The sequence below is a fragment of the Lacerta agilis genome, chromosome 7 (assembly GCF_009819535.1).
Source record: "Lacerta agilis isolate rLacAgi1 chromosome 7, rLacAgi1.pri, whole genome shotgun sequence".
NCBI lineage: Eukaryota > Metazoa > Chordata > Lepidosauria > Squamata > Lacertidae > Lacerta > Lacerta agilis.
In genome coordinates this window covers 64281506-64295572 of record NC_046318.1, presented here as the reverse complement: position 1 = coordinate 64295572, position 14067 = coordinate 64281506, and the positions used below count along the sequence as shown (strand labels likewise).

The following is a 14067-nucleotide window of genomic DNA, read 5'->3' as shown; positions in this document are numbered from 1 at the left end:
TCTCTCTTTTTTAGATATAGCTACTGCAATTTTATGTCCAGGCAAACTACACTTAACTGTGAAGCTATATATTTGCACAGTAAAACTTTAATAAAAATATATATTCTATGGCAGTCCTATCTGAATTTTTTACTGAATGAAAATTAATGCATTTATCCTATTGTTCCTATGAATATTTTCTATTTTTAAAATTACACAAAATGCCTAAGATTAAAACACATGAAACATGCTTTGCTACTGATTAAAAACAAGAATGTATTCATTTCATTAATTATTACAGCCAGATCAAGAAACTGCCAAGAGGTTTTTGGGTTTGTTTGTTTTTTGATCAACTTGAAATTCATTATTGCTACAGTAAGAGAAATATGAAATCACTTTGCCTTTCCCTCTTTACTATCTGGTTAGTGATGTTCTTCCCCTTCAATGATTAATTTTCATTTTAATTAGGTCTGACACTGCTATGACTTTATTACGTGTTCTTACTGAATTAAAAACATTCTTGAAATTTGCCTGCAGTTTGCTTTTAAATTCACAGTCTTGCTCTCCTCCTTCATACCATGTATGTGTATGAGCATAACTGACTGCAGAAGAATGTGCTAGTTCTCATTGAAATGTTCAACCTGCATTTGGGCTGTGCCACTTCAGACTGCAGGTGGGCAGTCACTCACACAATGGGTTCCTCCCACCTGGACCCTTCCCCATCTGCAAAAAACTCTAGCATGTCAGGGAGAAGGGGAGATCATAATGCTTCTCCCTAACATATCAGAAAAGGGCCATTCCATGAAAAATGAGCCTGATAAGAATGCTAGATGAGCGCTGGACTTTGGTGAGGAAGATTCCAAACGTGCAGTCTAACCATTTTTTTAAAAGCTAAAGACAAAAGAAGTTTATTTTATGGACCTTCTTTTCAAAAGTCCACCCACGTAGTCTTCACAGAAGTGTTCAAGTTAAAAGTTTTCTGATGATTGTCCCACCCGTGACAGCATTTTTTCCTTAATTTTGTATCGTTAAATTTCTTAAACTTAATTCCTGATTGCATAGTTGTAACCAATAAACATTGATGTAAATAGATATGCTGAGTTTATCATTGATTCACCTCCCAACTCACAGAGTTTTTCCATAAATCAAACTTATCTCAAGCTCTATGTCCTTTTTTTGTACCACCTGTGACAACACTTTTAACATTTAATAAAATTGTCAAAAATAGCCATAAAAATAATAAAAAATTAGTAAAATGTTCAGCATCTTATTAAGAACATAGTTTAAATTTTGGTTGTTAATTTTTATGTATATTTACATTGTTACACATGTGTGAATACCAAAAAACATGGTCAAAGTGTCCCACCCGTGACAAAGGAATAGCCCAAAACTATGTGGAGGAGATTTCTAGAATGGAGGAATATGCCATCATCAATGGGAATCAATGGTTTGTAAGCTACTGTGAAATCCCACTACAGCCACAGGAGTGAGGGCTACCAATCCTTTCCCCCACACTGCATAGCACCACCACCACCTCACATTTCTCTTCCAGGAAGGGGCAGACGGCAGATGGTGGCAGCAGCTGCTACTTGCCATTGATCTTCTTTTGCCTGCCCAAATAAATGAAATGTTGAGTGGCAACATGTGTTAGGAGCATCAACCACAACTCATGAGGAAAGGGGCAGAGTCTGTTTGCTTTCCCAAGCAAGCCACTGGGCAAGTGGTAATGGTGGCTAGGAAAAGAAGCCGCCTCGTGCTCATCTGTCTGATTTTCTGGGCCACGCTCTTGGTCACCACTACCACCTGCCAACTTGGGTGAGTGAGCACGTGAGTGAGGGTGACTGTCAAGGTGCAGTCACTTGTGCTTAAGTCTTGCAGATGGGGATGTGCCTTCAAGATCCGGAACCGGGTCTGGGTACAACCCACCCACCTACTAGGATTATGCTGCTGAAACAGATGGATGAAGTTCAAGAAACAGTGATACCTACTGTTCAGCCTGCCAAATTGCTTTTTATAACCTCATAACAGGAAGGACCCTGGGCTTGGAGATATAGGGACGTCTTGTAGAAATTGAAACATACCAGACAAGCAATAATGCAAGAGAAGCTGAGGGAAAGCGTTTGAAAAGGACGATCGGAACTGACAAGATGGGCTCATAAGTACGTAAATATGTTAAGAAATGCAGTGTATTCTTTCCTGCCGGTGGTCTTTCATGCTACAATTGAGACACAACTGGAAAAAGGTGGGAATGCCATAGCTCGTCTTGTCTGTACAGCAGTTTATTAATGGATAAAAACTGTTTTGGCCTCTAGCACTTCCACAGTCTTTCATGTTCTATGAACCTTAAATTTTTCATTTTTAACTTTTAAAACAATAAAAAGTGCTAAGATTTATTGGCCCGAGAAGGAAGATTCCTGATGAAAAAGCTGTAAATCACCTAGCTTGGCCTGGAACTTGTATTTCTCAGCTACAAATCGCTATCTATATCTCTTAAGCTACTTATGCCAACTCACTAAAACCTGGCCAACATCCAGTGAGGAAAATGTACAATTTAAATGACTCTTATTATGAGATTCCCCAACATAGCATTAAAAAAATAGCACTAAATCCAAACACTGAATGATAAACCATTTATGATCCATGCTTTTCAGTTAAGCTTCCAATAATTAATGGAATCAGTGGAGAAAATTTGGAACTTAATGTCCTAATTTCATAATGGATCCCCCCTTCAAACCAAAGGATGGTTAAATTATCATTTTAAAAAAATGTGGCATATTGATTTAGTATATGCTAAGTAGTATTTCGGCAGAAAGTGAGGAGGAATTAAAGAACCTTTTAATGAAGGTGAAAGAGAAGAGCGCAAAACATGGTCTGAAGCTCAACATCAAAAAAACTAAGATCATGGCCACTGGTCCCAGCACCTCCTGGCAAATAGAAGGGGAAGAAAGGGAGGCAGTGAGATTTTACTTTCTTGGGCTCCATGATCATTGCAGATGGTGACAGCAGTCATGAAATTAAAAGGCGCCTGCTTCTTGGGAGGAAAGCAATGACAAACCTAGACAGCATCTTAAAAAGCAGAGACATCACCTTGCTGACAAAGGTCCGTATAGTTAAAGCTAGGGTTTTCCCAATAGTAATGTATGGAAGTGAGAGCTGGACCATAAAGAAGACTGATCGCTGAAGAATTGATGCTTTTGAATTATGGTGCTGGAGGAGACTCTTGAGAGTCCCATGGACTGCAAAAAGATTGAACTTATCCATCCTTAAAGAAATCAGCCCTGAGTGCTCACTGGAAGGACAGATCCTGAAGTTGAAGCTCCAGTACTTTGGCCACCTCATGAGAAGAGAAGACTCCCTAGAAAAGACCCTGATGTTGGGAAGGATGGAGGGCACAAGGAGAAGGGGACGACAGAGGATGAGATGGTTGGACAGTGTTCTCGAAGCGACTAGCCTGAGTTTGGCCAAACTGCGGGAAGCAGTGAAAGATAGGCATGTGTGGCGTGCTCTGGCCCATGGGGTCACGAAGAGTCGGACACGACTGAACGGCTGAACAACAACAACAACAACAAAGTAGTATTTCATCTCCAGTTCAGTATGCTTCCAATATTTCTGTTGTTGTTGTTGTTTCTATGAAACACCAAATGTTCTACAGTTGTTTAGACTTAACAGCTATGATTTATTATTATGGGAATGACCCTTGATGAGTCTCCATCTCATGTAGACACCCCCCTTTCTTTGAGTATATTTGCAAAGGAACTGGAAGTTTTTGCTTCTGCTTTTGACTAAATGCAGTTTGTTGTTTTGTCAAAATCAAGACAAACTGCAATTTGTCTTATCTGTGTTTTATATAAACAAGTCAACACCGAACCTTTGCTTACACAGCCAGCTTGCCTTAATAAACTATAGTTAAGATTAACCATAGTCTGTCCTGGTTTGGAATATATGACAAGCTGCTATTAGTCAAAATTGGAAGCGAAAGCTCTCTGATCTTCTCTTTGTGGCTGTGCCACAATAAGAGAAGTGGCAGTGGAGTATATGAGTTCAAGGTTTGTCTAGAGTTGTTCCCATAATGGCAACCATAGTCCATTGTTTTATCGAACAAAAGGGACAGATGCCTCAAATTCTGTTGGGTGATATTCAGAAGCTACTCACTAGGGTCCAGGAAAACCAGGTCACAGGGAAAAGGGAGAGACCACAGAATTGTGCACACTCCTCAAAGCACTCCACACTCACTCTTATATATTTGACATCAGCAAACCAGATTAGAATGAAACCTAGTATACACTCATAAGCTCAATTCATGTGTAACGCTAGAATGAAGGAAGTGGGGCCTTCCAGATAAAAACTATCATCACATCTGATGATTGGCAGTACTGGCTAAGACTGTTGAGAGATGGAGTCTAACAACCTCTGAGGGACACAGATTCCCCAGCCCCCATGTTTTAACATTATGAGAACATCCTGCAGTGAGCCTCAGGCATACATGTTCATCTCTTCATTCTTCTCTTTATGCATCAAGGGGAGCAACTGAAAGCTTCCACTTTTAGTTTTGAATTAACCACAGTTTACCATTATGTCTGAATCTGGGGGAACACATGTTTATTTTAGCTGTGGTTAGTCTGAATAATTCAGGATCTGGAACTACAGCTAGAGGATTTGAACTAGCTGGTTTAAATAACCACAGGTAGAATAGATTGTGGTTTCCTGTGTCTGGGAATCAAAAGAAACTGATTTATTCAACACTGAAAGTGGAAGCTTTCAAATGCTCCTATTGTTGTTGAAATGCTAAACCGTGGTTTCACATTTTGTCTGAACTGATCCAGAAACTCACTTAAATTATCTGGTTAATTTTTGCACTGGGTTAGTACTAACAACTAATGCCAAACCTTGGTGGAAAGGTGGTGATGGTAACAATTAATATGTGCAAGACAGGAGGCACAAGATCACATGGACCAATCTTCCGAGTTCTAAACCTTGGTTTATCTGAACTGGGCCTATGATGGCGAATTGTACTGATCCTCTGAGCACATAGTAGATACCACAAAGTTTCTTAGAAGACAGTCATGGGTGTCTTTCATACACATATAATGCAGGAGCATATTCAACAAATCATTTGGTACTTTTATATGCTATTGCATCTTATGGAGCCAATGCTTTACTCAAGTTGATAGCTTGCAAATTAATCAATATAAACAAATTGTATTCTAGTTCAGAGTCCAAAGCATATTATAAACGTTGCATTATTTCCGTTTCAAGCACATGTAGTATTTCAACTTACATTATTTTAGCAGTTTCCTCAATTTAACTAAACCATACACATATTCTGACATGCAAATTCAATAATAAGCAGAATTAAAGTTCTGTTTTCAGGGATCAAATCTAAGCAAAATTACATAAACCACAGGTGAGCCATGGAATAAAATTGTTTCTATAGATCTCTTACATTTAAGTACTGGAAATGGGAGCAACAGACAGGCATGTCAATCCACTGGTACTACTAGTGCCTTGTGTCTAATTCAAGTTGCTTCTATCTCAACGTTCTCATGATACCACTGTGATAAACAAGTAGGACTTAAAATGTTCTTACCTTTGCTCTTCGAGCTAGCTTTGACATTCAAATTTCCATTGAGATTTGATAAAGATGTTAATAGGCAGGGTTTCCTAGGATCTGGATGAGTTTCCATAGAAATGACAATCTGAGTGGTGTGGATAGAAACCTTCTGACAAAAGGAAATGCCCATCCATAAGTTTTCTTGGGATGCCTTTTGTCCTCCATCACCATGGTCTTCAGAGTCAGAAATCTGGCATTTGTAACACTGGGATGTTAATGTGTCATCCTTCTTTGGAAGGCTATCAGCTGCTGAAGCATTTTCCTCCTGAGTCTCATCATCACTTTTGCCTCTGATCTTTTTCAGAAATTGTTTTATTTGATCCAACTTGACAAAGCTCAAATTTGCTTTCAGAGGCTTTGATATATCCACATTTATCTCAGCTGTGGGACAAATAGGAAAATAGGGGTGGAGAGAGAAATTTGTCTTAACCATTCCCCCCCCCCATAAAAATTATGCATCCTCAATTACTTAATTTACTGTAAAATGAAAGTTCAATCCAACTGCTTTTCAAAGAAGGTAATAACATGGCTTCCTACTTCAAAGTTAATTAATTAGTGGATTTAACTTCATCATGTTTATTAATTTAAATGGACCTACTCTGAGTAAAATATAGTTGAATACAACCCAAATTCCTCAGCAATCTGTTCTTGGCTAATTGCATTTATCATTTCATAAATATTCAAAATGCAGCCCTTCCAGCAAATGTTTTAACAAAACACATAATCAGAAGAGCATTGTTTTACAGATGGGGGGATTATGTAGTAAAAGTGTTGGGAATCCTTAAAGTAAAACTATGCAAAGGAAAAATTGTGGTAATGCTGCCTCTCCTTCAGTCCTGCTACCCAGAGGTAAGCCATGGTTTGGCTTAGCATTACATCTAAACCTGAGTTCATAGTCTGTTTCACTTTAGACCAAGTGTGGAGAGGCTTTGGTCCTCCAGATGATGTTGAACAACAACTCTTGTCATTCCTGGCCACTGGACATGCTTGCTGGGGCTGACTGGAGTTGTAGTTCAGCCAAGGGTTCTCCACACCTGCTGCAAACAACCCATGAGCTGTAACCAAAGTTGGTTCTTGATGTACCACTTGTGGTGGGGAAGAGGAACAATGAACCTGAGCTCAGCTGTAATGCTAAACCAAATTATGCCTTAACCCTGGGTAACATGGCAACAACAGGACCAGAGAAGCATCACAGTCACAAGTCTTTTCTAGGACTATCCATACGCTCCCACAGTCACACTTAGCCATGGTTTAGTTTTAATTTTATGTGTGAATAGGACCACAGTCTGGACCAAATGTTTCCTTTCTGGCAGTTCACGTTACTAAACTGCCAAACAGCTTTTTAAGCTTTCCTGAGGGACTGCTGAAAGTCTTCAGTGTGCTCATGCTCCTTACTGGATTGTAGACATTGTTCTCATTTAACTATTGAATTTAAAATCTCAGTTCCTCAATGTTTTTGCCAAATTGGAACTGGAACATGCATACTTGGAAGTTTATCTGATGCCAACTGAACTTGCTTTCAATGTAGTGTCTGTAGGGAGGTCGTTGTTCACCTGATGCTATCTGAGAGGTATGTTCCTTAACGATATCTTTAAAAGTGTGTAATGTGAAAAGCTTGTCTATTTTCTCCTTTTCTTCTTGATCCAAATGTTAAAGCTAACAATCTTGCCCAGCCTTTCCTATTGTACACGATGCCGGAATAATGATACAATGAACAAATGACCTATCCTATACTTTTATTTCATTTCTTTTCTTGGCCATTATTCTTCTCCAAGCCCTGAATCTCCACTTTAATTGTCCAGCTCTTGATGCTCCCATTCATTAAAATAATTTCTCTGTTCACTTTAGTTCAGCTTCCTCCATTGTTCAAGTAATAAGTCAGTATTTCTCAAATATGTCAGTACTTCTCAAACTTGGGTCCCCAGCTATTGTTGGACTACAGCTCCCATCATCCCTGACCACTGTCCTGCTAGCTAGGAAAGATGGGAGTTGTAGTCCAACAACAGCTGGGACCCAAGTTTGAGAAACACTGCACTAAGCCAAACCATTGCTTAGCATGATGCAGGCTCAGGGAAAGGAGATTGAGAGCTTTTTGCAGCTGTGCTGCACTGAGTTAATCCATAGTTTCACTTAAGAGTCCCCCAGATCAGGGTTTAGCTCTCCCAGATCAACCTCAAGCCATAAACTGTAGGGCAAACCTTGGTTACAGCATGTGCTTAATCTGGACAGAGCTAAACCACAAGCCTAGGCTTTGATGACATGCTAAGCCAAGCAGTGTCTACATTTAGCATGGTGCAGCAGCAAAATTATCAGGGGAGAGGGAAGCAGCCTCTAACTCCTCTTCAGGAAGCTGTACACTCATGTGTTCATTTATTTATTGAATATAATTTATATACCACTTTACACCAGAGGTTCATTATTAGCCATGATTTAGTTTAGCATATCCAGGTCACTGTGAAAATATCAGAATGGCAGAGGAGGAAGGGAAAAGAAGAGGACAGAAATTCGTTCTTTTTGCTTCCCACTGTTGCTATTTTCACTATCCTACTTGGCAAGTACATATGGAAAAAGCCGTATGTACCATTTCCATCACAATCATGATCCATTACAATCATGATTTGCTCTTTCTTGGATAGATATTCTGGGGGCTAAAGTAGCTGTAGCGGTGGAGTATGAATTGGTGAAAACTATCTTCCTTTCCCTCTGTCAGCTGAGTCATCCACTGGATCAAAAGCCCTCCTGTTCACGAACTGAAACACCCGAGGAATACAATTAAGACCCTCATCCATAATTCAGCAACAATTAATCTATCCAAAATTAAGACATATAGTGAAAACCTAAAAGCTCAAGTGCTTCTGGGGTGTGAAGAGAGATACTTGATGAAAACAAAAGCAAGACTATGAAGATTATGATACCTCATATGGATGGAGAAGGTACAATTTCTTGCTGTTTGAAGCATTTCCTAGAACTATGCTTTGCAACAACTAAAACCATACCTGTGTTAATGAATATTTACTATTTGGCACAGTTTTCTTCATTCTATTAAGAAATGCAGCTATCCAATTACGTCACTATTTCAAAAACCTATTTGTAACAAAGCAATGAAGAAGAAAAAAACCTACCAGAGTGTTCGAGTGTTTTTGCAAATGACCCTAAGTTAATTAGAAAAGTCTGCACCCCGGTCAGTTCCCCTTCTCACATGTCAGCTCTCATTAAATCAAAAAATTCTCATTTCAAAGTTAACCAACACCATGGTTAACAAAACTGTTAAACTGGGATCAAGTGGGCACATTCCTAGGTTTATATATGATGTCATGCTAAGCAGCCCACAGCTGAACTCGCAAAAATATGAATGATTTTTCAATATAGTAAGTATCTGATCTAATGCTAATTCTCTCTCTATAGGCTAACTGTGCTGGGAACAGGTGGCCCTGCTTTCAATTATGGAGGGCTAACATGCCAGTGTGAGGCCTGGATTAGTTCACCTTCTCACAGGGAATTTGCCTCGGTTGGGAATGGATTTATTATGGCTTCACACATGGAATGGAGCTCATGTCAACTGAGGGCAGTGACACATCATACGATTCAAATTAACCTGCTGTGGACTGTTCCGCAGGGCTGAGGCTGTGTATTAAAATGACGACATTTTAAAACAGCTTGAAAGAAACCAGGATTGTCGAAGTGCAATGGTTCCAATTTGTTCCAACTAATCTATCACCTGCTGGAGATATTATTGTAGTGGGTTTCTGGTAGCTGCTATTTTCCAGGTTTCTCCAAACCACTGACCTTGCTAATGGGTACAATTGTTGCCTTTGGAGGTAAAGGGGGAGGGAACCCTACAAAGTGCTTTTTTATGTATGGCGAGAGGTATGTTATTCATCACAACATGCGACCAACAGAAGTGGGGGAGGGGAAAACCTAGACAAACAAACCTCTTGCAGCCCCTTTGCTGAAAGATAAAACAGAGTCTACCATATTCCTTAATTTGAATGGATAAAATGTTGTACATAAAAATAACTCATACAGCTGAAATTGGATAAACTTAATAATTTCATACATACAGGTCATTCCAAGAAAACGACAAGGGCATGCATTCTGGCACAAGAAAGCTTGCATTTTTCTTAAGACTTGGAATTAGTAACTATTAGGTATATTAAACTTTATGAATTGCTGAGAGATTTTTTAATATATTTTCACAAAGACTGGGATAAAGTATGTCGGGAAGCCAAAACATTCCCATATTTGATGTTTTTATCTTTGAAAAATATTAAGTTATCCATTAGAAATAACAGTGAGGCAATAAAACAATATGATAATCTCCATCATGGCCAGAAACAATTAGCTGACCAACAAGGACTTATCTAGACTTCCTTTTGCAATCTGCTTTCCGAGCACAGGTCTGTGATTTCCATGCCCATGTCCGAGCGGGGCTTTTTTTCGCTCCTCCTGCCACTTTCTCTGGGAAAACTCACTGTTTACTGCAGAATTGGAACAAACAGCAATCCTTGGGAAAACTGATGGACAAAAAGCCCACAATCGGACATGGAACTGGGAAACACGGACTTGGTTACCCAGTGAACACTAACGGTTAAGAGAAAAAGAGCGACTTTGAACCTTGCCTAACTGTTGCTTGCGCCTCTTGCTTTGCAAGAGTAATAATAACGGTATGCTTACCTGGTCCATTGAGGAAGTCTTTAATCTGCAATGAGATGAGAGGAGGTGGGATGCCGCTTTTAGCATCGATTTCCCCTGCCACTGTCTGTAACCATGCCTTGCAATAGTCCAGAGTTTCTGGGAGAGTTTTTCCAGGGTCTACCACAGTGAGAAGAGTCTGGTTATGACATGTTGTTAATACAACAGCTAACAATGTAATAAAGTAGCGAAAGGAAGTAATGTGCATTCACAGCTTTTAAATATCTATGTCTGGTTCCTATACCATCTAGTTTATATAGATAGAGTCCTGGTTCATGTGACACAGTAAGGAAAATTGTGGGTTGATGGGAGAGTGAGAAGTGGTGACCTCCTGGAAAGGAACTCACAGCTGCTTTTCTCCTCCCTGGTCCTTTCTGCTCCTGTGCAACACTAAGTGTCCAAACCAGGCTTGTGATTATGGTATCTACTCACTAACCGCAAACTGTAGCCAAGAACAAACCTTTGCAACAGCTCATGGTTAGGGAGGAGAGAACCAAACTAGAAGTATGGGGTCTGTCCAGGAGCCCACACATTCACCCGGCCCTGGTAAACCATGGTTTGGCTTACTTTGTCTCGCAAACCGGGCCACAGTGTACACGCATATCTCATATAAATACTGTAATATAGAAATGGCTGCAAATCATCAGATACTACCATCAAATGTTTAAAGGTGCCATGTATAAACAGTTAAGTTCAGTGTTACTAATAGGTGCCTATTAGCCGTGCATTCAAAATACGTCTATGATCTAATTTCTAACCCTATCAGCAATGCATTCAAAATTTCATAGCATTCTTCTCAAACGATAAGCACAAAAGTAAAAGCTAGCAAACAAGAAAAGGAATAAACTATAAACAAGCCCTAGAGATCAGAAAACCACATGTTTGGAAATGCAGTAGAGTGGTTCTACTTATGGGTTATTTGATACAGTTTGCAGTTTCACTGACATTGCAATCCCCTTTTACTACTAGGCTTTTGAAGTTAACTTCAGTAGCTTTTCCTCTTGGCCCTCTTTAATGAAACCCCTTTGCTCAATCCTTAATATTCCCAATTGTGACTAAAAGTTCACATTTGGTACTTTTCAGTTCTCTGTCTTTCTTCATGTCCTGGACAATGTATATGAGAAATCAGCACTGCGTAAAACTTTTAAAATCTATGGCAACCCACAGTCTTTGTTATAATATTTCTACTGGGTGTTTTGTTTTCTGCTCTTAAGTAGCTGCAGTGTTTAAGCATTAAAAAGAACTGCTTTAAGAATTTTAGCCACAAAATTGTTTCATTCTGGCTTAATCCCACACTGCATTACCACCCTGACTCTTAATCCTCTTTTGTTCTATAGTGATGCTTGCAGAGAATACTGCTCCCTGAGAGTTAGATAATTTAAATATGTTACCAATAGCTTTATTCACAAGTAGGATGCAGTGCTTTCTTTTCAAGTATGGTAGTTTCATACCTTTGCTTATAGTCAACATTTGGCAGTGTGGTATGGACATATAAAGTCTGTTTTGGAATGCATTTCTTGACTTAATCATAGGATTGCTATATAACCTGGCAGATATTGAACCTTGTGTACCAGTAATTTCAAATAACACACTGAAACTAATTGTGACTTTAGTTCTACATGGGAAATTAAAGGTTAAACTAAAAGTTAGCACATTCCTCTGTTGGTTTTTCAATATCATTGTTTGATCAATATTCAGGTCTTGATTTGACAGCACTGTGCAAGCTTGCACTATATATTTTACAATAAGCTCTTGGGGCATTCCACCGTGACGTGTGTGACATTCAGACAACGTTTTCAGTACTTTTGTAATTATTTTGACTTCCGGTTTGCCGCGGAACGCTCCCGGTCGCTTGCTACGGAGCTCCGATAGCAAGCACTCTCTGGCAGGGTTAGTAAAGGGGGCAGCTAGGCTTCGCAACCCCCCTAGGGGTCCAGGGGGGCTCCCTGGATCCAATAAGGACCAGCTGAGGCGTTGGAGGGGTTCCCGAAGTGAAGGGGACCATAGACGCCGAGTCAGCGTTCCTACCCCGCGGAGAGGAAGCCTGTTTCCGGGAGAACTCAGGCGGTCAAGCCCCCAAGGAAAAACTCGCTGGAAAAGGTTAGTTTTGGAGGAGCCCGGTGACGTTGGAATCTCCCCCCCCCCCAAAAATAAGAACAAGCCAAAAGCTTTGGCTGAGCTGACGGGAGAGGAGCAACAAGGCGACCAAAGCCGATTTTTGTGGACTCCAAAATAGCGGAAAAAAGACTATCTATCCGGCGTTAACACTATGATTTGTGAGCGGGAGAAAATCTCTGGGCTTTTTTTCGTGTAATGCTCCAGAAAATAGTGGGGAAATTGTCGTTTCATGGTTGAAGTGGACAAAATGCTTGCATGGTACGTGCTTACAAGTATACATCTTGGGAAGAGTGGCGATATGACCAATGAATAAATAAACGGTAAAATTTGGGGATACCCAGTCAAATAGACTTAATCTTCGCCAGTAAGGAGTGCAATGGAACTTATTAATGGATGAGCTTGAAATGCCTTAGTCTGTCCTAATTCCCGGCAGCACTTTTTGATGACCCCAACTCTGGGAAAGTAATATTTTATATCCCCTAAAAAGATATTGGAGGAAGAGTCATACCTTGGCAAAGGAAAGCCCCAGAGGACAATACACTTAATACCACTTCTGGATCATCGGGGCCGGTATAAGGGGCAGCATTTGGGAAGAGAAGGGGGAGTAAGAAGAGTTGGATGTGGGGAAGATAAAGCGTTCCCTCCAGAACAATAATAATAATATTAAAAAAAAAGGAACAGACGGAATATCTGGATGAAGGCGACGACAATAGTGACTTTGCGATTTCTTTTTGAATGGTGATGCCATTGACTCATAAAGACACCAGAAGGGCCTAGTAAGAAGTAAATGCTGCCTCCACAGGAAAGAAAGTGAACAGCAGCGGGGGTGAAAAGGTCTCTCTGGAAAGAGGTGGAAGATAGAGAGGGGCCAGCCGGCAAGGAATACTTATATGCTGTGTTTGACTCTTATGGGCTGACTTGGGTATTTCTGGCTGAAAGTGGACGTTTATACAAGACTGTACCAGGACCTCCATCTTTGTTATCCTCCGCCATCCTCGGGGATTACAGGGTTTTCGTTATTGATTCTTGTACTATATTGTCTCTTATTTTTAAGTGCCAAGGTCAAACCTTTTTCCTAATATATTGATGATATGTCGAATTTGAATAAGAAATCTACAAATCCAGCACAAGCGACGGGAATTTCGATCCCTAACAGAAGAAATTCGACGCAAGAACAGGAAATGAATTTAGAAATGAAAGAACTCCTTCTGAGTCTGAAAAAAGACTTAGCGGATATAAAAAAAGAGATGAATGAGAATACAAGGTCAACAGACCAAAAGCTGGATAGAATGGGTCAAAAGATAGATGATAATGCAAGAATGGTTACAGAAATGACGGGAAAAATTAACGAATTGGTTGTAAAAAACTTAGAAATAACTAAGTCAGTACAAGACCTAAAAGGGAAAACAGGGGCCTTGGAAGAGGGAGTAAAGAAAATCCAGAAGGAAAATCGAGAGAAAAAGGGGGAAACAGAGAAAATTAAAAAAGAGATCGCAGATATGAAAGAGACTCATGAGGCGGTGCTGGATGCAATTTCGATGATCGAAATGCATCGTAGAGAAAAAACACTGAGGTTCAGATCTATTCCAGAAGAACCCGACGAAGCATTACAACAGAAAGTGATTACAGAATTAGCTAAGTGGATGGGAATGGAGGAGAGGGAGATG

At 39.9% G+C, this 14067-nt stretch overlaps 1 protein-coding gene across 5 annotated transcripts in view; it reads right to left on the bottom strand.

Moving 5' to 3' along the window:
- The window catches only part of VPS13B (vacuolar protein sorting 13 homolog B), a 360398-nt gene that overhangs the window by 96958 nt on the left and 249373 nt on the right, over positions 1–14067 (bottom strand). For all 5 annotated transcript variants that reach the window (XR_004427068.1, XM_033155647.1, XM_033155648.1 and 2 more), the window contains exons 35-36: positions 10265–10402; positions 5567–5971 (exon numbers count right to left, since the gene is read on the bottom strand). Coding sequence is in view for 4 of the 5 variants with exons in the window: in XM_033155647.1 (XP_033011538.1) it covers positions 5567–5971; positions 10265–10402 (543 nt within the window). In the remaining variant the exon portion in view is untranslated. The remainder of the gene's footprint in view (positions 1–5566; positions 5972–10264; positions 10403–14067) is intronic.